Raw genomic sequence first — 24,181 nt, 5'->3', positions numbered from 1 at the left:
TGGTTCAGCAGATTAAGAACCTGACTAGTATCCAATGAGGATGCTGGTTTGATCCCTGGCCTTGCTCAGTGAGTTAAGGATACAGTATTGCCACAAGCTGCAGCACAGGTTTCCATGTTGCTGTGGCTGTGGTGTAGGCCGGCAGCTGCAGCTCCAGTTCAACCCCTAGCCTGGGAACTTCCGTATGGCACCAGTGTGGCCCTAAAAAGACAAAAAATTTTTTTCAATATAAAGCTGTGCCAGGGACTAGTTTTGGGGTCTATATTTGGGCACTGGATGGGTAGGAGAGTCTATTCTTACTTGAAGTGAAGAGAATATGGGGCAGCTGGCTGGTCCTAGGCATCAAATCCATCTTGGGCCACCTACCTTTCTAACCAGAATTCCTCCTTGCCTGTCTGGTATCCACTTGCCCCACAGTTCTCTCCAGGACTCTGACCTGTAGTGATCTGAGCAGGGTTCCAAAATCACTCCCCCACCCTTGTCCCAAAGCCTTCATGCCAACAGTTAAGTGGTAATGGGATGGTCCCTTCTGTCCATCAAAAGCATTCTGTCTTAAAACTTTTCTCCATCATTTGGCACTTTGTGTCTTGTGAATCTCAGTTTCACACATGCTAACTGTGACTCTGAACAAGTCACTTAACCTCTCCCAGAAAATACGAGCTGTTAAGGGAGTTCCTTGGTGGCACACCAGGTTAAGGATCCGGCATCATCATTGCTGTGCTGCAGGTTTATTCCCTTTCCTGGGAACTTCTGCATGCTGGCCAAAAAAAATAAGAAAAAAAAAGACAGCTGTTGCTATTTCAGCTGTTGCTGCTGTCCCCCTGAAACAAGGCTTTGTGCCCAGAAATCTTCCAGGATCTAAATGGACAGAGAAGGCTCACCTGATATTATTTATGAACCAGAGACATTTCAATGCTCTATAAACCAAAGGTACATATCAAATGTCAGAACTCAGAGTTCCCATGCAGTGCAGCAGGTTGGGGATCTGGCATTGTCGCTGAAGCAGCTTGGGTCACTGCTCAGGTGGTGCAGGTTCGATCCCTGGCCTGGGAACTTCTGTAAGCACGGACAAACACCCCCCCCCCAAAAAAAACCACCCCAAATTTCATAACTCAAAAGTTTCCAAAGTAAATTACATGTATTAATATTTGAAACCACAATTAACTAAAAAGGACATAATTATCCCTGAAATGGAGACAGGGCTGGAGATTCTGGATTGCTGAAGTCCATTTGGCTCTCAATCTTCAGAGTATTTCACCAAATGCCTACATCCTCACAAAGGCCCAAAGGCCATATGCAACCGCCAGCTTGATTCCCAAGGTTCAGGAACAGCCATTTCTGGAGGGTGTTCAGGAGCGAGTTCACTAAGAAGTCAAAGTTCACTGAGGTCCAGTGCGATGAGCTCTCAGGATCTGCTGAGCCAAGTCTCCTTTTATACAGATGAGGACACCCAGGTCCAAATACAGTCTAGAGTTACACCAAAAGTTAGAACACAGTAACAATTAAAATTCATGCTCAGTCCACAGTGTGTCACTCTAAAAATACTAGTTTACATACAGGTTTTCTTTGTGGTGGGATGCAACCCAGGTTGCACCCTGAAAAATGCACAGTGAGAATGAAAGGCCTTTCAGGCAGAAAAGAGAATGAACCACAGTACGATGACATATGCAAGAGCATTCATCCACATTCCTTAATCCGTGAGCCCAATTCTGTGAGAGGATTATTAAGGGAAGGCAAGTTACCAGGACAAACATTAGTACATGAGTAGTGTAGGATAAGTCTAACAGAAAGACTTGGAATATTCTTCCAGGGGACTTGGGGGTAGTTCCTGCAGGCAGTGGGGAATCAAAGGATTATAAAGAAGGGGATAGGCTATATGAAGAGAATAGGGGAAACTGAAGTTAACTTCCAACTTGTTGAGTTAAAGCCGTCATGAGACATCCATGGCAGGGGGGAGGGGGCATGGGTAGCAGATGACTAGATAAGCACAAAGGTAACAAACAGGCAAGGTCTGAGTGATGGATAATGTTAAGACAGTGATCAGTCACTCACTGAATGTTCACTGCATGGCCTGTGTCCTAAGGCAGGTGGAGGCTAGGATACAGCCATGAACAGAACATATGGCCTCTGCCGCTGGCAGTTTACGACTGAACTGGAGAGACAGATTAAACAGCCACCGCACAGTTATTCCAATGCTACAGAAGAGCAGTAGAGGGTCTCTGAGCACTTAGAGCTGACTTAGCATGAGGGCTTGTGGAAAGTTTCCTGAGCAAGTGATGCTTAGACCAAACTCTGAAGGATAGAAAGGATTTACCTACGTGGGGTAGAACAGAAGGTTCAAGGTAGAGAGAACAGCAGTTCAAAGGTATATGGAGATAAGGGGGAAGCTGGGCAATGGGCAGGAGGTAAAAACATGAAGGCCTTAAGGGCACAGAGACATCCAGCTAAGACTAGAGAAAGGCATACAGAGTCAAAGAGATCAGACTGGCTGCAGACAATAATCTGGGGAAATAAGGAAAAACAGAGGACAAGGCCACACAAAGACAATTCTCGACTAAGCCAAGAAAATGAGGCTTAACACCAGCACCAAAACCAAACTGAGAACAGAGAGGGTGGGGAATAAGCAGCAAGAGAAGCACATGATCAATAGAACGCGAATGGAGCTGGACTTTCATGGTTTTCCTTTTTTTCGGGTCACACTCTTGGCATATGGAAGTTCCCAGGCCAGGGGTCAATCGAAGCTGCAGCTGCCGGCCTATGTCGCAGCCACACCAATACCAGATCCAAGCCACATCTGCAACCTACGCCACAGCTTGGGGCAACGCCAGATCCTTAACCCACTGAGTGAGGGTAGGGATGGAACCCACATCCTCATGGATACTAGTTGGGTTCTTAACCCAGTGAGTCACAGCGGGAATGTCTGGACTTGCATGTTTTGATAAAAGTTCAGGAAAGTTTTTTCAGAAAACAGTGATCTTAAAAAAAAAAAAAAAAAAAAAAAGTCAAATTATTTACAAGTATCAAATAAGCATAGTTAAATTGTAGAAAAATAACATACACATATATTTACAAAACAAATTTGAGAAACACAGCTAGTGACAAGAATAATGCAAAATGGCAACCATTTGTACAATGCTACAAATGCTCCCAGCTCTTTACAAAGTCTGTTGTAAGGCAGGCCTTGTTTCTTTTCAATCTTCCTGATGTCAAAAGTATACAAACTTGGTTAAAGTTGATTCCATTACAAGTGTTACTTTTACTGGTTCCTTTTGGAGATTAAATTCACTGTGCACCACCCTGTTATTCACCTGTAAAATAAAAGCACAAACTGTCCAAAAGAATGTAAAGCTCCTAGCGAAAGCTTCTTAGTAAACCTCACAGAAGGAGATGGCAGAGTCCTTCGACTGCACCAAGAAAATGATGCAAACTGCACGCAGGTCCCAGCAAATGCTTGGAAGGCAGCACTGCGAGCTGGAAAGGGCACTGAAGCACACACAGACTTGAGTTTGAGGGTCAACCTGCCCCTGGGTCATACCGGGCAACATATTAAGCTTCTCTGAGCCTCATGGTAAAATGAAAGGGGTGGATTACGTTACGTACCAAATATACAACTGCTCTATTAATTCCAGGCTTGGTTGTAAGCACACCTGCCATCTGCTACCTCACTAAGCTATAAGTGCCTTTAATGCAGAGGCCACATTCTGCTCATTTTTGGACTTTCATGCCAGTGTCTACTCAGAAAGTGCTTAAAAAATGAACAGTGCTTGGAGTTCCCATCGTGGTGCAGCGGAAATGAATCCGACTAGGAACCATGAGGTTTCAGGTTCAATCCCTGGCCTCGCTCAGTGGGTTAAGGATCCCGAGTTGCCATGAGCTGTGGTGTTGGTTGCAGACGAGGCTCAAATCTGGCGTTGCTGTGGCTTTGGAGTAGGCCAGTGGCTACAGCTCCGATTAGACCCCTAGCCTGGGAACCGCCATATGCCACAGGTACGGCCCTAGAAAACAATAAAAAAATAAAAATGAACAGTGCTCATACCATATGACCCAGCAATTCCATTCCTGGGCATTTGTCCAAAAAAAAAAAAAAAACCCAAAAACGCTAATTCAAAAAGATACAGGCACCTCAATGTTCATAGCAGCATTATTTACAATAGCCAAGGTATAGAAGCAACCTAAGTGTCCATCAATAGAAGAATGGATAAGGAAGATGTGGTGCATGCATACAATGGACTATTACTGAGATTTTGCTATTTGCAGCAACATGGATGGGTTGTAGAGTATTATGCTAAGTGAAATAAGTCAGACAGGAAGATAAATATGGTATAATACCACTTATTTGTGGAATCTAAAAAAATATAACAAACTAGTGAATAAAACAAAAAAGAAGCAGAGTTCCTGTCATGGCTCAGCAGAAACGACTCTGACTAGTATCCACAAGGATGCAGGTTTGATCCCTGGCCTTGCTCAGTGGGTTAAGGATCTGGCATTGCCGTGATGGTGATGTAGGTCAAAGACATGGCTGGGATCTGGCGTTGCTGTGGCTGTGGCGTAGGACAGCAGCTGTAGCTCCAATTTGACCCCTAGCCTTGGAATCTCCAAGTGCCTCAGGTACAGCCCTAAAAAGACAAAAAATAAATAAAGACGCAGACTCACAGATACAAAGAATGAACTAGTGGTTACCAGTGGGGAGAGGGAAGCAGGGGAGGGGTAATATAAAGTTAGAGAGGGAAAAAGAGTTATAAAGGGATTGTATAAAATCATGTGTGTGAAACTTTTGGAAATTGTAAAGCACTATAGAATTTAAAGAATCTTTCATTCAATTAAAAAAAATCAGCTTTCAATTAAAAAAAGAATGAGGTTTAATAAAGACTTAACGAACACTGGTCAGCAAAATAGTTTTTCAGTTAGCTTTAACTAAAATGGATTTCTATTTATAGTTGGTTTAATCTGTCTTTTTTTATTACACATTCTTGAGAAGCCGAGAAGAAACTATTTTCTCTTAAAAATTCTTTTTCTGTGTCTGACTTTTTTTTTTGCATTAATTTTTTAAATTAAAGTATAGTTGATTTGGGGAGTTCCCATCATGGCTCAGCAAAAATTAATCCAACTAGTATCCATGACGATGCGGGTTCAATCCCGGGCTTCCTTCAGTGGGTTAAGGATCCAGCAATGCCGTGAGCTGTGGTGTCGGTTACCGACAAGGCTCAGATCCTGCATTGCTGTGGCTGTGGTGTAGGCCGGTGGCTACAGCTCTGATTCGACCCCTAGCCTGGGAAATAATGTTGTGCCAGTTTCTGCTGAATAGCAACGTGATCAAAGAAACTATTTTCTTAAAGAGATAAACTGAGCAATATAAGAGATATGGGAATATGGTCGGAAAGACTGTCTATACATTATCTATAGTCCTTCCTGTTAACATTTTTCCCCCCAAGAGCTCACCTCAAAATGAGGTGAAAAAGTTTTGAAGGATCTTAATCATCATATGTAAACCATTAACGTTAAATCTTTTTTTAAAGAAATAAGAGTTACTATCCCTCGGGGAGGTAAGGCACAAGTAAAATACTCCATAATTGTGATCAAGGCATGAGCTCCAGCAGCACTCTGCCTGGGCTGGGAGGCCAAGGCTGCCACTTCCGAGCTGTCCATCTGTAATAGGGGACATGAATCCCAATACCCACCCTGAGGGCTATTGTAAGACTTAAATGGATTCACATCTGTAAAGCGCAGGGAACAGCTCTTGGTGCAGAATGAGCTGTGCAGTGGGTAATAGTACTACTATTACTGTGCTCATTTACAACCTTTTCTCTCTTTTCTTTTCTTTCTTTTTTTTTTTAAATGGCTGCACCCACGGGATATGGAAGTTCTCGGGCAAAGGATCAAATCTAAGCCACAGCTTCAACCTACACCACAGCTGCAGCAAGACTGTAACCTACTGTACTGGGCGCGGGATAGAACCCACGCCATCACAACAACCCAAGCCGCTGCAGTCAAGTTCTTAATCCACTATGCTACAGTGGGAACTCCTACAGTCTTTTCTAATTAGCTCTCTTTAGGTATAAAACTCCCAGATCAAGAAGAAAATTACTCTTCAGAGTTCCCTTCGTGGCTCAGAGGTTAATGAATCCGACTAGGATCCATGAGGATACAGGTTTGATCTCTGGCTTTGCTCAGTGGGTTAAGGATCCATTGTTGCTGTGAGCTGTGGTGTAGGCCAGCAGCTACAGCTCCATTTTGATCCCCAGCCTGGGAACCTCCATATGCCACGGGTGTGGCCCTAAAAAGCAAAAGCAAAAAAAAAAAAGAAAAAAAAGAAAAGAAAAAGAAAATTACTCTTCAATCTTGATATGATAAACCACTATCATCGGGACCTTCTCCAAACTATGGTTCCTATATTAACCCACCGCAGTCCTTGGCCACTCATATTCATTCAGTGAACATTTACCATGGGCTGCAAGCTGGGCAGACAAATGTGAGCCAGTGTCAGTCCTTAAAGAAGCCCTCGGGTTCTCCCCTCCCTCGGGAGAGCTGAGTCAGGCAGGCAGGACCACTGAGCAGGGAGGATCTTCAAAAGCTCACCTGATATCCACCTCACTCATGTACCAGTAAATAGAGTGGCCCTATCAGTTTCCCTCGGCCGAGAATTCTGAACAAGGCTGCCACGGTTCTCTAAACTTCCCATCAGCCCACTGTTTCCAAGCAACTCAGCAGCATCACTCATGTTCTCATGGCTAAAGTCAATCTTCTCATGAAAATGTTCTCAAGGGTCTTATTCGCTTTAGACTGATTAGAGCACACGTTTACTTGGAATTTACTTACTTTGGTGAAGAAGTCAGCAATGTGCCACTTATTTCCATACTCTTGAAAGACGTTAGACATTGCTCTGATCATCACAGAGCCGGTATGGGGGTCCCGTAAAGCAACATGAGCTACAAAAGAAAAAAAAATTTCGTCCATTTTCCTTCTCTAACTAGCAAGTTTGCATTTTTCTTTGATCCACAGCTAAAACCTAGAAAATGGCTTTGAACTGAGAATAAACACTTGCATTATGGAAAAGAATCTAAAAAAGAGAAAAATTTACTGTACACCTGAAAATTAACAGAACATTGTAAATCAACTATACTTTAATAAAAATTTTTAAAAAATAAACACTTGCCTTAAGACATGAGACTCATGTGACCAATAGCACATAACCTCAGAAGGACATTTTTTTTTTGGCCACACTCTTGGCAGGCAAAATTCCTAAGCCAGGGACTGAACCTGCCCCACAGCACTGACAGCTCTAGATCCTTAACTGCCAGGTCACCAGGGAATTCCTAGGAGGACATTCTTTTTTATGTGCTTTTTTGTGTGTGTGGGGGGGTGCGCCTGTACCCAATGGACATTCCCAGGCTAGGGGTAGAACTAGAGATGCAGCTGCCCAACTACACCACAGCCACAGCAATGCCAGATTTGAGCTGCATCTGCAACCTACACCATAGTTCACGACAAAATGCCAGATCCTTAACCCACTGAGAGAGGCCAGGTATTGAACCCGCATCCTGATGGATACTAGTTGGGTTCATTTCCACTGAACTACAATGGGAACTCCCTTTATATGCATTTTTAAAGCATAAGTTTTCAAATATACACAAAAATAGTAAGCAAAGTTTAATAATCCCTGCCCCACATAATCATCCTTCAGATTTAAGAGTTATCATTTTGTCATATTTATTTATCCCTTTTCTTTCTTTCTTTTTTTTTTTTAATTTTCAGGGCCACACCCAAGATATATGGAACTTCCCAGGCAAGGGGTCGAATGGGAGCTACAGGTGCCAGCCTACACCAGACACAGTCACAGCCACAGTCACGTGGGATCTAAGCAGCATCTCTAACATATACCGCATCTCACAGCAACGCTGGATCCTTAACCCATGGAGTGGGGTCAGGGATCAAACCCATGTCCTCATGGATACTAATCAGGTTCATTACTGCTACGCCACAAGAGGAACTCCCCTTTTCTATTTTTTTATTGCTGACTTTTACACTAGAATTTTAAGCTAAATAGGTGTAAATACATCCATATGGAATTGATTTGGAGGTACTCAAAAATTTAACTACTATTTTTGTTATTAAATTAAGAAACATAAATGTGTCTAGTATGGAAACTCAATGGGAATATCAAAATTGCATGTTTTCATAGTAATTCTGGGTTGGCATAGAAAAAATATGGGACATCTTTACAACTTCAAGGTAGTCAAAGGTTTCTTAGAACACAAAAAGCATAAATCATAAAAGGAAAAACTGATAAATTGAAGTTAAAATCTAAAATGTTTGCTTTTTGGCAGCTAAGAACTCTACCACTGAACTATCAATGCTTCAAAACTTTTGCTTTTGGGAGTTCTCGTTGTGGCTCAGCAGGTAAAGGACCAGATGTTGTCTATGTGAGGATGCAGTTTCAATCTCTGGCCTCCATCAGTGGGTTAAGGATCCAGCATTGCACCTATGCCATACCTGTGGCTTTGATCTGATCCCTCGCAGGGGAACTCCATATGCTGTGGGGCAACAAAAAAAAAAAAAAAAAAAAGAGAAAGCCAATCCAATATAAGATTGGGCAAAAGAAGGCCATCAATGGCCAACAGGCACATGAATAGGTGATCCCAAAAAAACCCATTCAAATTGAAAGAAAAATATTTTTATTTCATTGCTAAATTACTAGTGGGATGTGTACCCCTGTTGGGCACTGCAGGACTTCTCAAGCTAGGACACCACCATAACACTGGCTCTTTATCTCAGCAGTCCTCCAAAGCCTAGCTATCCCTGAAAATGATAACATCTAAAAGAGTATATGGAGTTCCCATCGTGGTGCAGTGGTTAACGAATCTGACTAGGAACCATGAGGTTGCAGGTTCAATCCCTGGCCTTGCTCAGTGGGTTAAGGATCCGGTATTGCCGTGAGCTGTGGTGTAGGTCACAGATGCAGTTCGGATCCCACGTTGCTGTGGCTCTGGCGTAGGCCAGTGGCTACAGCTCTGATTAGACCCCTAGCCTGGGAACCTCCATATGCCGCGGGAGCGGCCCTAGAAAAGGCAAAAAGACACACACACACACACAAAAGAAATAAAATAAAATAAAATAAAAGAGTGTAGCACGATCTAATTTTTGGAGCCATAAATTACCTGAGCTAGTGGTTCAGAAAAGTAGAGCTCAACTGGGGGACCACAGCACTAGTGTGTATACCTGGAAGTGAAACTGCTGGGTCTTGGAATAAACATACTTTTTACTTTCTAGGATCACACACTGCTGTCTAAGGAGGCAGTATACCTGTCTCTCGTCGATGGGAGATAAAGGAACCCACTGTCCCACCTCCCCACACATATTTGGTACTGCCTCATCCGATCAGGTAAAAGCGGGGGACCCATAAAGTTTCACTTTAACACACAGTCCAGTTTCCCACTTTAGGCACTAGAACTTTTATATACCCCTCCAACGATAAAACCTGATTCTTTTTATATTTTTTCTTTAGGGCCACACTTGTGGTATATAGAAATTCCCAGGCTAGAAGTCAAATCAGAGGAGCAGCTGCCAGCCTACCACACAGCCACAGCAGCAGAGGATCTGAATTTGGTTCGTGAACTACACCACAGCTCATGGCAATGCCGGATCCTTAACTGACTGACATGGGCAAGGCCAGAGATCTAACCTGCATCTTCCTGGACACTAGTCAGGTTCGTAACTGCTGAGCCACAATGGGAACTCCAAAACTTGATGCTTGACTGGAACAAAATTTTAATGCTATTCTGAGCTGAGAGGAATTAATGGAAATCCCCAAAGCATTCCATTCCTCCAAATGAGGAAGTTGAAACTTGAGCTAGGAGCAGAAAGCAAACATAAAAACCAGAGTTGCACTGTGCCTCAGGGGAAATATCTACTCCAGTGGAAAGTAAAGCTGGGAAAATGTGCCTGGGAGGTAGGGAGATGAATTTAGCATTCCTGCATTAACCAAGAGACCCTGAAGAGAGAGAGCCACAGAGATCCATGTGGTCGATGATCCCCTTTAAAAGAAATATTCCCAATGTATGCCCCCAGGAGTACCAGAGATTAAAATTCTACAGAAGGAACTAACGGCTCAAACACACAAACTCCCACAAGTGACAGGCAGCAGAAACAACCAAAAGAGCAACCCCCCCCCAAAGACTTTAGATATTAGAAATATTAGATATAAAACATAAAATAACTGCATGAAATGTTTAAAGAAATAAAAGATGGCATCACAAGAAGGAAACGAGCAAAGATACTGTCACATGATCAGCCACATTTGGGTGTAAAATGAATTTACCACCTACAAATCTTCCTTAAATGAATTTCTTTCTTTTCTTTTCTTTTCTTTTCTTTTCTTTTTAGGGATGCGCCCATGGCATATGGAATTTCCCAGGCTAGGGGTTCAATCCAAGTTGTAGCTGCTGGCCCCAGCCACAGCCACAGCCACAGCCACAATTCAGGATCCGTGCCACAACTGCAACCTACACCACAGCTCAGGGCAATGCAGGATCCCCCCACACACATCCCGCCATCCCCCGCCCCCAACCCACTGAGCGAGGCTGGGAATCAAACCCACATCCTCATGGATACTAGTCGGATTTGTTTCCACTGCACCACAATGGGGAACTCCTCCTTGAGTGAATTTCTAAAAGATATACTTTAAGTAAAAAGAAAATGACCACAGAAAAATGATCTGAGACTCAGAAAAGAATAGAGGACAAAGAAAATGGTAAACACAAGAGTAAACAAAGACTGTATAAAATGTTACAAAAATATTCTAATTTGTGGGGTTTTAAAAAATGGACAGGCATTACCTAGAATAATGCTTGCCACCTTAGTACATGCCAACCTAGTTGATGAAAATGTGTTGATTTAATGTCTTAATTCAGAAGAAAATCAGGGTGGAAGGAGTGTAAGAATACATAATAATTTCATATACTAAAAGTTACAAAAAATAGGGGATAAGAAAAAATGTTAAATAATAGTGCTTAAATGTGGAAGGTGATAAGACTTAGTGTTCTAAGATTCCATGTATCATCAAGAAGTATGGATAAGCTTTGTATTAACTTAAGACTAAATACATGTGAATAAAATTTAATGGGGAACCATAAGGAGATATGAAATGCATACCTTCCAAGTCAGTACCAGGAGAAAATTTAAGAATAACAACCTAAATTCATAATCAAGCAGAAATAAGAGCAGTAAGACTAACATAATATTGCACACAGCAACTTTACTTCATTGTTTTAAGTGGAATAAAGCAAATAAAAATAAATAGCAAAAAGTAAAATGGTAAAAGTGTAAATATATGAATGCTAACAATAAAAGTAAATTGTGGAGTTCCCGTCGTGGCGCAGTGGTTAACGAATCCGACTAGGAACCATGAGGTTGCGGGTTCGGTCCCTGCCCTTGCTCAGTGGGTTAACGATCCGGCGTTGCCGTGAGCTGTGGTGTAGGTTGCAGACGCGGCTCGGATCCCGAGTTGCTGTGGCTCTGACATAGGCCGGAGACTACAGCTCCGATTTGACCCCTAGCCTGGGAACCTCCATATGCCGCGGGAGCGGCCCAAGAAATAGCAACAACAACAACAAAAGACAAAAAAAAAAAAAAAAAAAAAAAAAAAGTAAATTGTCCTGGATTTCCTGCCATGGCATAAGGGGATCAGTGGTGTCTTGGGAGCACTGGGATGCAGGTTTGATCCCCAGCCTGGCGCAGTGGGTTAAGACTCCAGCATTGCCACAGATGTGGCTTAAGTCGAAACTGGGCCTACATCTGATCCCTGGCCTAGGAACTCCATATGCTGCAGCACAGCTAAAGCAAAAAAAAAAAAAAAAAAAAGGAGAAAAATGGAAATCTGGGCCCAAATGAATGAAATAAAAAACAAACATAATACTAGAGAGGATTAACAAAACTAAAAATGGATTCTTAACAGAGTTCCTGTCGAGGCGCAGTGGAAACAAATCCGACTAGGAACCATGAAGTTGCAGGTTTGATCCCTAGACCCCCTCAGTGGGTCAGGGATCCAGCATTGCCATGAGGTGTGGTGTAGGTCGCAGATGCGGCTCAGATCTAGTGTTGCTATGGCTGTGGTGTAGGCAGCAGATGTAGCTCAGATTCAACCCCTAGCCTGGGAACCTCCATGTGGCGCAGATGCAGCCAAAAAAAAAAAAAAAAAAAAAAAAAGGATTCTAAACTAAGTAAGCCACTGACAAGACAGATCAAGAATAAAAGAAGCCACAAATAATAGCAGTAAAGAAGGTAAGGAACTAAGAGGAATTTCACGTCATTAAAGATACAATGAGAGTTCCCATCTTGGCGCAGCGGAAATGAATCCGACTAGGAACCATGAGGTTGCAGGTTCGATCCCTGGCCTCGCTCAGTGGGTTAAGGATCCAGCATTGCTGTGAGCAGTGGTGTAGGTTGCAGACAAGACTCAGATCCAGCCTTGCTGTGGCTGTGGCAGAAGCCAGCAGCTGAAGATCTGACTGACCTCTAGCCTGAGAACTTCCATATGCTGCAGGTGCAGCTCTTAAAAAAAAAAAAAATACACGCACTTTCATCTCTCTTGGGTGAATAAAGTTACATCTAACTTTAACATAGACATTTTCATTTTACATTACTGTCTTTATTTTGCTTTGCTTCCATTTATTCACTAACATTTTATCTTGAATTGCAAACTGCTTCAATTCTTTTTTTTTTTTTTTTTTGCTTTTTAGGGCCACACCTGAAGCATATGGAGGTTCCCAGGCTAGGGGTTGAATCAGAGCTGCAGCTGCTGACCTACGCCAAAGCCACAACAATGCAGATTCTGAGCCTCATCTTCGACTTACACCACAGCTCATGGCAACACCAGATCTTTAACCCACTGAGCGAGGACATCGAACCTGAAACCTCATGGTGCCTAGTCAGATTTGCTTCCACTGCACCACAATGGGAATTCCTACTTTAATTCTTTTTGAAGAAAACCAAGAAACAAACAGCTAAATAAATGCCCTTGACCACTTCTATCTTCTCTCTAGATTTTCCTGTTTCCCTTCATGACTGAGTCAAGTCCACCCCTTCAGCACAGAAGATTCTTTGGGATTTTAACTTAGTATTAGTAATATTACTAGCAATAATAATAATATTATCAGCATAACATATTGGTTAATTTCTTTTTAAAACTTATTATGCCAGTTATTATGATAAGCACATCTGTATTGCATAATTTAATTTATATAACATCCCAACGACATAAATATATTTTATCTTATTTTGCATAAAGAAACTGACACATCTAGAGGCTAAGGAAGTTGAAGGACTCAAAGACAGCAAGTGACAGAACTGGCTTTGGATCAAGATCTTTTTCACATGAAAGCCAATCATCTTATTTTATTATGTGATACTTTGCAAAGAGGTTGGTGTAGTCCCACAAGAAAGAGATGAACAGATGCAAACCTGCCATCTCTGAAAGTAGGTCAGTCCCTTCCCTTCCTTTCCCTTTTCCTCCTTCCTCCCTGTCTCTCTCCCTTTTTTCTTTTTTTCTTAGGGCCACACTTTCGACATACAGAAGTTCTCAGGCTACAGGTTGACTCGGAGCTGCAGCTGCCAGCCTACACCACAGCCACAGCAACACCAGATCCGAGTCTTGTCTATAATTTACACCACAGCTCATGGCAATGCTGGATCCTTAACCCCATTGAGCAAGGCCAGGGATACAACCCTCATCTTCATGGATATTAGTTGGGTTTGTTACTGCTGAACCACAATAGGAACTCTCTTTTTTAAAATTTTTTGGCCTTAAGGACCCTTAACCCAGTGTCCCAGGCTGGGGATCGAACCTGCATCACAGTGCGCCCAAGATGCCACCAATCCTGCTGTGCCACAGCAGGAACTCTGTGGAATAGTTTCTAAAGTGAGATGGATGGGTTAATGAAAATTTCTCCTTACATACATCAATTTGTAAAGCACAGATAATATCTTTTTAAAAGGATGAATATGTTTCTCACTATCACCAAACCTCACTGTCTTACCTGCCCGGGTGGGGTAGATGATGAAATAATCACTGAATGTAGGCAGCCTCTTCTCAGATACATCATCTGAGTCCATGGGTTCATCATCCGTTTCCACACCAATGTCTCTTCTCTCTATTTTTTGATAAATGAAAATACAACCTATGATAACATACCATTGATACCAGTAACCATCGACAAAAGTTTCAACAAGCCTGTGTCTCCACAAGAGAGAGAAATACCCACTAAAGTTACATAAGTTCAGTATTAGTCCCATGACCCACCTAGAATCACACAAAGGATGGGACATCCCCCCTCCCAGGAAACTGCCCACCTCTCTCTCAAATTTGAGGTTTCCTGATCTGCCTCATGAAGTTAATGACTTACACCTTCCTTGGCCTAAAGTAACTATCCTATCCCAGGTACATTTTCCCACTGTCCCTTCCTCCCAGCTCAAAGTCCCTAGCATACTACACAATGAAAGCTGTGCCTGTGGGTCCACTAATGTAAAATAATTTTATTTAAAACTTCCTTTTCAGAGTGTCTGTCATGGCTCAATAGAAATGAATCTGACTAGTATCCATGAGGATGCAGGTTCAATCCCTGGCCTTGCTCAGTGGGTTAAGAATCTGGCATTACCAAGAGCTGTGTTGTAGGATTTGGCTATGGCTGTGGTGTAGGCCAGCAGCTGTAGTTCCAATTTGACTCCAGCCTGGGAACCTTCATATGCCATGTGTGTGGCCCTAAGAAAAAAAAAAAAAAGACAACCCCCCCAAAACCACAAAACTTAATTTTCTTTTTTTTTTTTTTTTTTTGTCTTTTGTCTTTTTTGTTGTTGTTGTTGTTGTTGTTGTTATTGTTGCTATTTCTTGAGCCGCTCCTGCAGCATATGGAGGTTCCCAGGCTAGGGGTTGAATCGGAGCTGTAGCCACCGGCCTACGCCAGAGCCACAGCAACACGGGATCCGAGCCATGTCTGCAACCTACACCACAGCTCAAGGCAACGCCGGATCGTTAACCCACTGAGCAAGGGTAGGGATTGAACCCGCAACCTCATGGTTCCTAGTCGGATTCGTTAACCACTGCGCCACGACGGGAACTCCCTTAATTTTCTTCCTCAGTCATCAATATGAGAATTTCCTATTTTCTAGAAACAGAGCTATTACAAAGAAGTCTCTATTTACCTCCTCTGCAGGCCTGGATTATAAAGATTTTTGGTTTCTCTTGAAGTGCTGGACAGTTTTTATTGTTAAACATTTCAAAGATGCTTTCCAGGCTGACTTTTTCACCATTGTTCATTTTAAGAAAGCCTTCTTCTCCATGGGACATAAGAGTAACAAGGCAACAGCCAACGCCATCTTTAATTTCATTTAGTCCATCACGAAATGATCTTATTTTTTCAAGTAACTCCTGTAAAACAGGGTAGAGTATTAAAAAGAACTGGAGGTAGGAGGGAATTCTCTGGTGGCCTAGCAGTTAAGGACCTGGCACTGTCACTGCTATGACAGAGGTTTGATCCATGGCCCAGGAATTTCCACATGCCATGGGCACAGCAAACAAAAGAAAAAGGAACTGAAGGTAGAAAAAGTCAGAAATACCAGAGATGGGAGTTCCCATTGTGGCACAGTGGAAACAAATCCAACTAGGAACCATGAGGTTGCGGGTTCAATCCCTGGCCTTCCTCAGTGGGTTAAGGATCCAGAGTTGCCGTGAGCTGTGGTGTAGGTTGCAGACATGGCTCAGATCTGGCATTGCTGTGGCTGTGGTGTAGGCCAGCAGCTACAGCTCCAATTAGACCCCTAGCCTGGGAACCTCCATATGCCCCAGGTGCGGCCCTAAAAGACAAAAAGACAAAAAAAATAAAAATAAAAAAGAACTTTAGTGAAGAGGCAACATAAACAAACCATGACATGCAGATGTTTTTGAGATGACTTAATACTATTAATTTGCCAGTTAACTCCAAATTAACCTCAATTCAGTGTCATGTCAATCAAAATCTCAAAGGATTTCTGTGAAACTTTACCAGATGATTCTCAAGGTCTTAGAGAACAGATGCTCAAGAACAGCAAAACGAACATTCACAAGTTAAAAAGAGGAGTTGCCATTGTGGCTCAGCAGTAACGAACCCAACTAGTATGCAGGTTCAATCCTGAGCCTCATTCCATGGGTTAAGAATCCCACATTGTGGGAGTTCCTGTCGTGGCGCAGTGGTTAACGAATCCGACTAGGAACCATGAGGTTGCGGGTTCGGTCCCTGCCCTGGCTCAGTGGGTTAACGATCCGGCGTTGCCTTGAGCTGTGGTGTAGGTTGCAGACGCGGCTCGCATCCCGCGTTGCTGTGGCTCTGACATAGGCCGGGGGCTACAGCTCCGATTGGACCCCTAGCCTGGGAACCTCCATATGCCGCAGGAGCGGCCCAAGAAATAGCAACAACAACAACAAAAGACAAAAAAAAAAAAAAAAAAAAAAAAAAAGAATCCCACATTGTGATATAGGCCCGCAGCTATATCACAACATATAGGCTGTGATATAGGCCCGCAGCTATAGCTCCGATTCAATTCCCATCTTGGGAAATTCCATATGCCTCATGTGTGGCCCTAAAAAGACCAAAGAAAAAAGAAAGAAAACCAAAAAACAATGAATGGGGGATAGATCATATCAGACATCAAAATAAAACTATAAAAGTCGTGGTGAATAAAACAGTGATATACTAGCATAGGTATAAACAAATATATGATGGACTATTTTAATATTTTTTATTATTACTATTTTTTAGTCTTTTTGTCTTTTTAGGGCCGCACCTGTGGCATATGGACGTTCCCAAGCTAGGAGTTTAATCAGAGCTGTAGCTGCTGGCCTACACCATAGCCACAGCAACACGGAATCCAAGCCATGTCTGCCACCTACACCACAGTTCACGGCAATGCTGGATCCTTAACCTACTGAACAAGGCCAAGGATCAAACCTGCAACCTCACGGTTCCTAGTCAGATTCGTTTCTGCTGCACCACGATGGGAACTTCAGAATGGACTATTTTAGAATCCAGAAATTGATCCAAGTATACACAGAGATTTAGTTAATGGTACGAGTGGAATTTCAAAAACTTAGGAAAAAGATGTATCATCAACAAATGAGTTCCCTTTGTGGCTCAGGGGTAACAGACTTGACTAGTATCCATGAGGTGGGTTTGTTCTCTGGCCCCACTCACTGGGTTAAGGATCCAGCGTTGCCATGAGCTGTGGTGTAGGTCACAGACTGGGCTTGGATCCTGCAGTGGCATAGGCTGGCAGCAATTTGACCCCTAGCCTGGGAACTTCCATATGAAAAAGAAAAAAAGAAAAAAAAATGAGATGACTGGCTATCCACTCAGAAATAAAGTTAGACCACCCACTTCACTGTCCCCAAAAATTCCAGCAAGTAGAAGGCTGACCTTAAACTATTTTTTTTTTTAAATGTAGACAAAATAATTTAAAAAAATTTAAGTTGGAAAGGCATGGGTTTAATCAAGACACAAAAACCAAGAAGCTGACAAAAAGAAAGACTGACAAGTTTCCTCACAAAACCTCAAAGAATTCCATATGGCTTAACAAAATGTCAAAAAGCAGGTAACGAGGTAGGACAAAAATATTTACATCCTATTTTGTCTAAATGAACTACAGAATAAGAAAAAAGAAAATCCATCAGGAAAAATGGCTAAGAATACAAATAGGTAACTCATAGACGAAAACAAATAGCCAGTAATGTTCAACCAAAACTAATAATCAGGAAAATGAAACTTACAACAGTGAAATAGGAAGTTCCCTTGTGGCACAGCCAGTTAAAGATCCTCTGGTGTTGCCACAACTATGCTGTGGGTTTGATCCCTGAACTTCCACATTGCTGCGAGTACGGCAAAAAAAAAAAAGTGAAATAATTTTACCAGTAACATTGCTCAATTTTTTCATGCTGTTTTTTTTGGTTTGTTTTAGCTTTTAGTTTTTTAGCCACACCTGAAGCATGTAGAAGATTCCCAGGCCAGGGATCAAACCTAAGCTACAGCATAACAACGCCAAATCCTTAACTACTAGGCCACTGGAAAACTCCCAAGATTGTTCAATATTTACAAATAAATGTTGATAGGAAGTAGAGAAAAGAGGCTGCTTCTGGACCTTTGGGAAAATAAACCAGAACACTGATAAGATTTGCCATGTGAATGGAAGACTAGATTTAAAAGACTGCCTAATGTGGAAGAGATTCTGGTACATTCCTTGGGAAACATGAAGGGATCTGTTTTTAGCTTTGAAATAATAAAATCAAAATTTAGTGAGCATTTACTATCTCAGTTACTATTCTGAGAACTTTTATACAAAGCAGCTCATTTCATCCTTACCACAGCCCTACAGAATCAACTACTATCATCATCCCCATCCCCATTTTAGAGAAGAAAGCAGTCATTTAATTTCAGGCAGAATTTCTAGAATTATTGCACTAGTGACACTTCAAGTCTGGTCACTCTTCACTGTGGGTACTGGCCTGTGCACTGTAGGGTCTTCAGTAGACACCCTGGCTTCTATTCTGGCATCCAAAAATGTCCTCAGACACTATCAAATGTCCTGAGGGCATTGGGGGCAAAATCACTCTCAGTTAAGGTAACAACTAGGAAGAGGCAGGATTCCTCCTCTGCTATGCTGTTCCTTGATATTTGTGAGGAGTGACTCCTGGGGTCTATCAAAGACTTTCCTAAATTATTATCCCCAGATAAGGGCAAGGCTAAGCCAGGATTCAGCTGGAGTCAGAGAGGTCAAAATGGAGTTCCCACCCACCTCCACTTCTTTGTATTCCCGTGTCACCTCATCTAACTCAATCCCAATGTAATTCTGCCCAGGGCTCTCAGCAATCCCTCTCCCTGTTCCTCCCACTGTGCCAAGGAAGTCCTATTAGGACCTTTCAAAGCCCCTAGGCTACAATGCTGCTGGGATGCTGAGATTCCTCTGGCTTTTTTTTTTTTTTTTTTTTTTTTTTTTACTTTTTAGGGCCAAACCCATGGCCCTAAAAAGCATATGGAAGTTCCCATATGGGGTTGAATCGGAGCTGCTGCTGCTGGCCTACACCACAGCCACAAGCCCAAGTCAAGTCTGCAACCTATACCACAGCTCAAGGCCATGCCGGATGCTTAACCCACTGAGTGAGGCCAGGGATCGAACCTGTGTCCTCATGGATACTAGTCAGGTTTGTAACCGGCTCAGCCCTTAGCCAAGACTGAAACCCAAGAGGTCCCTGCTGGGCTCCAAGCAGTATCACACACTTAACATGACAAAACCACCTGTATCTAATAGGTAAGCTGGAGAATTTCATCAGGACATTCACATCCATTGCTCAGCAGGCCCTGGTTCTAACCAGGTCATAAAACTCAATTTTTTAAATTTATTTTTAAATTATTTATCTTTTTACTTTTTTTCTTTTTTGGCTGTCCCTAGCATATGGAGTTCCTAGGCCAGGGTCAGATCCAGGCCACAGCTGCTACCTATGCTGCCACTTCGACAGCTCTGGATCCTATAACCCACTGCACTGGACCAGGGATCAAACCTGTGTCCCAGCACTGCAGAGACACTGCTGATCCCATTGTGCCACAGCAGGAAGGCCCCCAAATGTTGTAAAAAAGAAGAAAAATTATCATATCCAAGCTACAAATTTTTGCTTTTGTATTTAACTTGCTACCATCTTGTTGGGATCGATGCACAATGTACGTTCAAAATGGCACTGGTCAAGCCATTCCTCCATCCACTGGATATCTTGCTCAGCACCTGGCCTGTTCTTCTGCACACACATGAGGAAGGCCTTCCGACTGCCACTCAGGTCATAGCAGTCCTGTTTTCAAAGACAGCCAAGAAACAATATTTAAATGAAACCAAACTCAGAAATCCAAATATGCCACATATGTGAAATGAGTGTTTTCTAAGGTTAATGATGAGGTTTCCCAGTTCAGAGAAGGAGCATAACACCGATTTCCTCTCTCATCAGTTCTGGGGCGAGGCCTGGCAAGATCTGTATTTCTTTCAAATACCTTCTCAAACTAGGATGAACAAGCCGATCTCATTTTTACTTATTTATTTATTTTTATCTTTTGGCTTTTGTCTTTTTAGGGCCACACCTGCAGCACATGGACGTTTCCAGGCTAGCGATCCAATTGGAGCTATAGCTGCTGGTCTATACGACAGCAACATCAGATCCGAGCCATGTCTGCAACCTACACCACAGCCCACGGCAATGCCGGATCTTTAACCCACTGAGCAAGGCCAGGGATTGAATCCGCAACCTCATGGTTCCTAGTCAGATTTGTTTCTGCTGCACCACGACGGGAACTCCCAATCTCATTTTTAAATGCCTATACACACCCATTACCACTAAAGGAAAATAGTAAATGACAACACAGGGCAACAGTTATTAAAATCCAGAATGTGAGACATTTTAAAAGCGAAATAACCTGGTTTTGTCAACAAATAAGAGGTTAAAGGGAGAGATATCATAAATTAAGAGTCTCTTAAGAGACAAACCATCAAATGTAATTGTATAGACCTTGTCTGAATCAGATCCTGACTCAAAACAATTCAAATGTAAAAGAGAAAGGAACCAGCCAAGGAAATCTGAAGGCAGAAATCTCCTGGTGGCTCAGCAGGTTAAGTTTAAGTACTACTTTCTCTCTCTCTGACACTACTGTGGCTCGGATTCAGTCCCTGGCCTGGGAACTTCCCCATGCTAAGAGCACAGCCCCAAAAAAAGCATCTTTTGCCAAGTTTAAGGAATTTGTTTCTAGGTAGAATAATGGTATTACGGACTTCAAAAAAAAAATCTTTCTTTAGATACATTCTAAAGTATTAATATGTATGAAAGTGATATGATATCTGGATTTGCTTTAAAATAATGGGGGGGACAGAAGAAAAAAGATTGGCCACTTGTTGCTAATTGTAGAAGCAGGGCAGTAAGTAGGTTGGGCTGGAGTTTGAAGATTCATTTTTCTATTTTCTCTACTTTACATTTCCTCTACTTCAGTTTTACATGTTCCTAATAAAAGAGGCAAACAAAACGAAAAGAGCCCGAAGCCAGCAACTTCTGTAGTTGCCCAAGGCCATAACAGCCTGCAAAGCCCGGATTTGTAAAATGGAGATAATAACAGTGCTTACCTCATTTGGTTAATGTATGCAAAGTGGTTTAACTGGCTCATGTTTTGCTTTTACTATTGATGACAGGAAGCATGGAGATCTGACCACTTGAGAAAACCCCACAAATACTTGCCTTCAACCCAACTGAGGCAGCACAAAAAATGCAAATGGTGACTGACCTATCTGCTGACCTGTGTATAGTGTCGGGGTAAGAGTCAAGAAACTTACCAATTCATCTTCCATACAGTCATAACTTCTCTTTGCCATCTTTCTTGGAATCACTGAATGAATTTTCATGAGAAAACAATAAAACAGAGAAAAAAATTTTTTTCCCACATTTTTCTCTTTTTAATCAAGATCTACTGTCATTCCTGTTAACAAGGTGCATCTCCCAAGGAATTCAGTTGCCTCTTATGTTTTGGGGCCCGGCAACCTTCAATCTTGCTTTAGAACCGTTTTCTAATAGCCTCTCCCAAAATCAGGAGGATGGAAACTTAACAAAACTCCCTTAGACCCCAGTCAGGCTCAGGGACAGGGAGACCCAGAGCAGAGGTGAAAAGGTTAAGGACCAATGAACACGACTGCACATGCGCCTCCTGAAAAGGAGACCAAGACATCAATAAAGAGAAAAATGAAGTCAAATAAACTGGACCCTATTTGATTTTTTTAATTAAACAATCTCTTAGAATTCAATTCAAATATTTATTGGGTTTCTATAGTGTGTAGTCATTGTACTGGGCAGTTTGATTCTAAAAATTAACAAAGGAACAAAAGAAACCACTGTAATTGCAAGAGACTCACAGTCTAAAGGAGTGATGAGAAAAGCATGATACATCAACTAAGCCTAGAGAGATACTATCATAAGTGCTGTGCAGCTGAAGTCAAAGGAGAATGAAAGGCTTCACAGGGCAGGTATTCCTCCTACTGACCATGTTTTGAGGTGGTTTACAGTTGTCATCTAGTAAAAACCTAAAACAATTGGCAAAGGAACAAACCTCAAAACTCAACCAGATCATAAGCACGGGACTGGCAGAGACCAGCAACGGTTTATTTTAGTGTCTACCTCAATGCGCCCGGTTTAAGAACTGCTTTCTCTCTCTCTCGCCTTCTATGTATACACACATACACACACTCGCATATTACAAACGCATACGTTTATTAAATTTGTGGGGAGAAACCCTAACCTCCCCACTTGTTACTATTCCTTGATCCTAAGCCGCAACTTCCCAAATTTATGGCAAATGTTCTAATGGTATGGACGTGTTTCAGAGGGATTCCAACACTGGGTTTCTCACATCATCTTTCCCTTCTCCTTCCCACAATCGTTAAGAGGAACTTGTTTAAAAATGCATTTCAAGCCTGCTGAGTCAGTGATTTCTAAGCCCGCTCCAGAAGGAGTTGGTAGACTCTAATGGCTACTCTTTGGTCACTTGTATTCGGTGCCTGGGAACCGTCTCTCTCCTGGCCGCTTACCCAGGGCTCCCATCTCCCATCGCGCTTTCACTCGGTCCCTAGCAGCCCGCAATCTTCCAGCTCCGCTCCCTTGGCGCTCACCTGGACGCCAGGGCCTAACCTGGAGCTCACATCCGACCCTTCCCCCGCCAGTCCTTTCTCCCCTCTCCAGTTCCCCTTCCCTCAGCCCGAGAATCCCCGGGCTGTGTGGCCTAATCCCGCGGTCACCGAGGACCCGCTCCACTGCCCCCGCCCCTGGAATCCCCGCGAGCTCACCCTGGCCAGCCGCGACCACAGCAGGGGCGGCGCTCCGCCAGCGCGGCAGCAGGTCGGCGCGGGGCAGCTGTTGCAGCACCTGAACCATGACGCGCCTGGCGGCCTCCGAGTCGTAGTATTTGGCGAGGAGCTGGGCCAGCCCCGACGCGTTGCCGCCCTCCAGCTCCAACCGCAGCTCCTTCACGCGCGGCTCCGCGTCCACATTCTTGAGGATGGTACGGAAGTCGCGCAGCTCCTGCGGGGACAGCTGGTCCAGCGTCTCCTGCAAGCGGATCGGCAAGGGCGGGAGCTTCAGAGGCGTCCTCCAAAGGTTCCTCTCCAAGTGCCGGCCGCTTCCCGGGCTTTCCTCCATTGTTAGCCTACGATGCCGAAGAGCCTGGGTGAGACGAACCAACGTGAGCCCTGCGCGCAGCACACGCCTCCCGCTTCTCTTTGTTTTGAAAAATAGAGGCGTTTCCGCTATCCTACAAAGCCCCGCCAGAGGTAGGTTGTCCGGCGGCCTAGACGCTCCCGCCTTATCCTCTCAGGCCAAAGACACGCCCCCGTCCCGCCCCCGTCCTGGAGCCACGCCCCGCATCCCCCAGTCCCTCTTATGCCGGCCCAGAGAAGCTCCTGCTTTAACCCTTGGAGCAGCGCTAGGCTGAAGCTGAGCTGTCAGGCCTTGCAGGCTCCTCAGTGGTTTTCTACCTTGGCAGCGCATTAGGACCACTAGGGGGCGGAGTTCCCGTTGCGGCTCAACAGGTTACAAACCCGACTAGTATCCCAGAGGATGCGGGTTCGATCCCCGGCCTCAGTCGGTGGGTTAAGTATCTGGCGTTGCCACGTTAGGTCACAGAAACGGCTCCCATCCCGCAATTGGACTCCTAGCCCAAGAACTTCCATATGCCATAGGTGTGGCCGGTAAAAGGGAAAAAAAAAAAATCACCAGAGGGACTTTTGAAACTCCTCATAACCAGGCCACAATCCAAGCTGAATTACCCTAGAACCTCTGGGCGGCAACCCCGGGCACCAATGATTTTCAGAGGTCTTCAGAAGATTCCAATGTGCAGCCAAGTTTGAGAACCATTGATTTTCGACTCCAGACCGGGATGTGGTGAGAAAAGCTGTTAACCTGACAATATGAAGTCAGCAAGAAGTTAGAAATGCACACTGCTCTGGCCTGGGGACCCTGGTAGGAGCACTGCCTTGGCCAGCAGATCTCAGCTTTGCAACCCCCAGAGTCCTTAATTGCTAGGTTCCCTAACTTGATTGGGCCCTTAGGAACTAACTAATCCTGGATTGCCTCAAAATCACTTACCATTTAGAA

At 43.4% G+C, this 24,181-nt stretch overlaps 1 protein-coding gene across 2 annotated transcripts; it reads right to left on the bottom strand.

Moving 5' to 3' along the window:
* LOC641352 (caspase-15) lies at positions 1,120-23,424 on the bottom strand. Of its 2 annotated transcripts, none has more exons than XM_021068629.1 (7): positions 22,876-23,424; positions 21,376-21,428; positions 19,706-19,855; positions 15,193-15,418; positions 14,031-14,144; positions 6,817-6,926; positions 1,120-1,467 (listed from the first exon to the last, which is right to left on the bottom strand). In XM_021068629.1, the coding sequence occupies exons 1-7, from the start codon at positions 23,225-23,227 to the stop codon at positions 1,255-1,257; spliced, it is 1,218 nt and encodes a 405-aa protein (XP_020924288.1). In that variant the 5' UTR covers positions 23,228-23,424; the 3' UTR covers positions 1,120-1,254.

The sequence above is a fragment of the Sus scrofa genome, chromosome 13, assembly GCF_000003025.6.
Source record: "Sus scrofa isolate TJ Tabasco breed Duroc chromosome 13, Sscrofa11.1, whole genome shotgun sequence".
Lineage (NCBI taxonomy): Eukaryota > Metazoa > Chordata > Mammalia > Artiodactyla > Suidae > Sus > Sus scrofa.
This window is presented reverse-complemented; position numbering and strand designations above follow the sequence as displayed.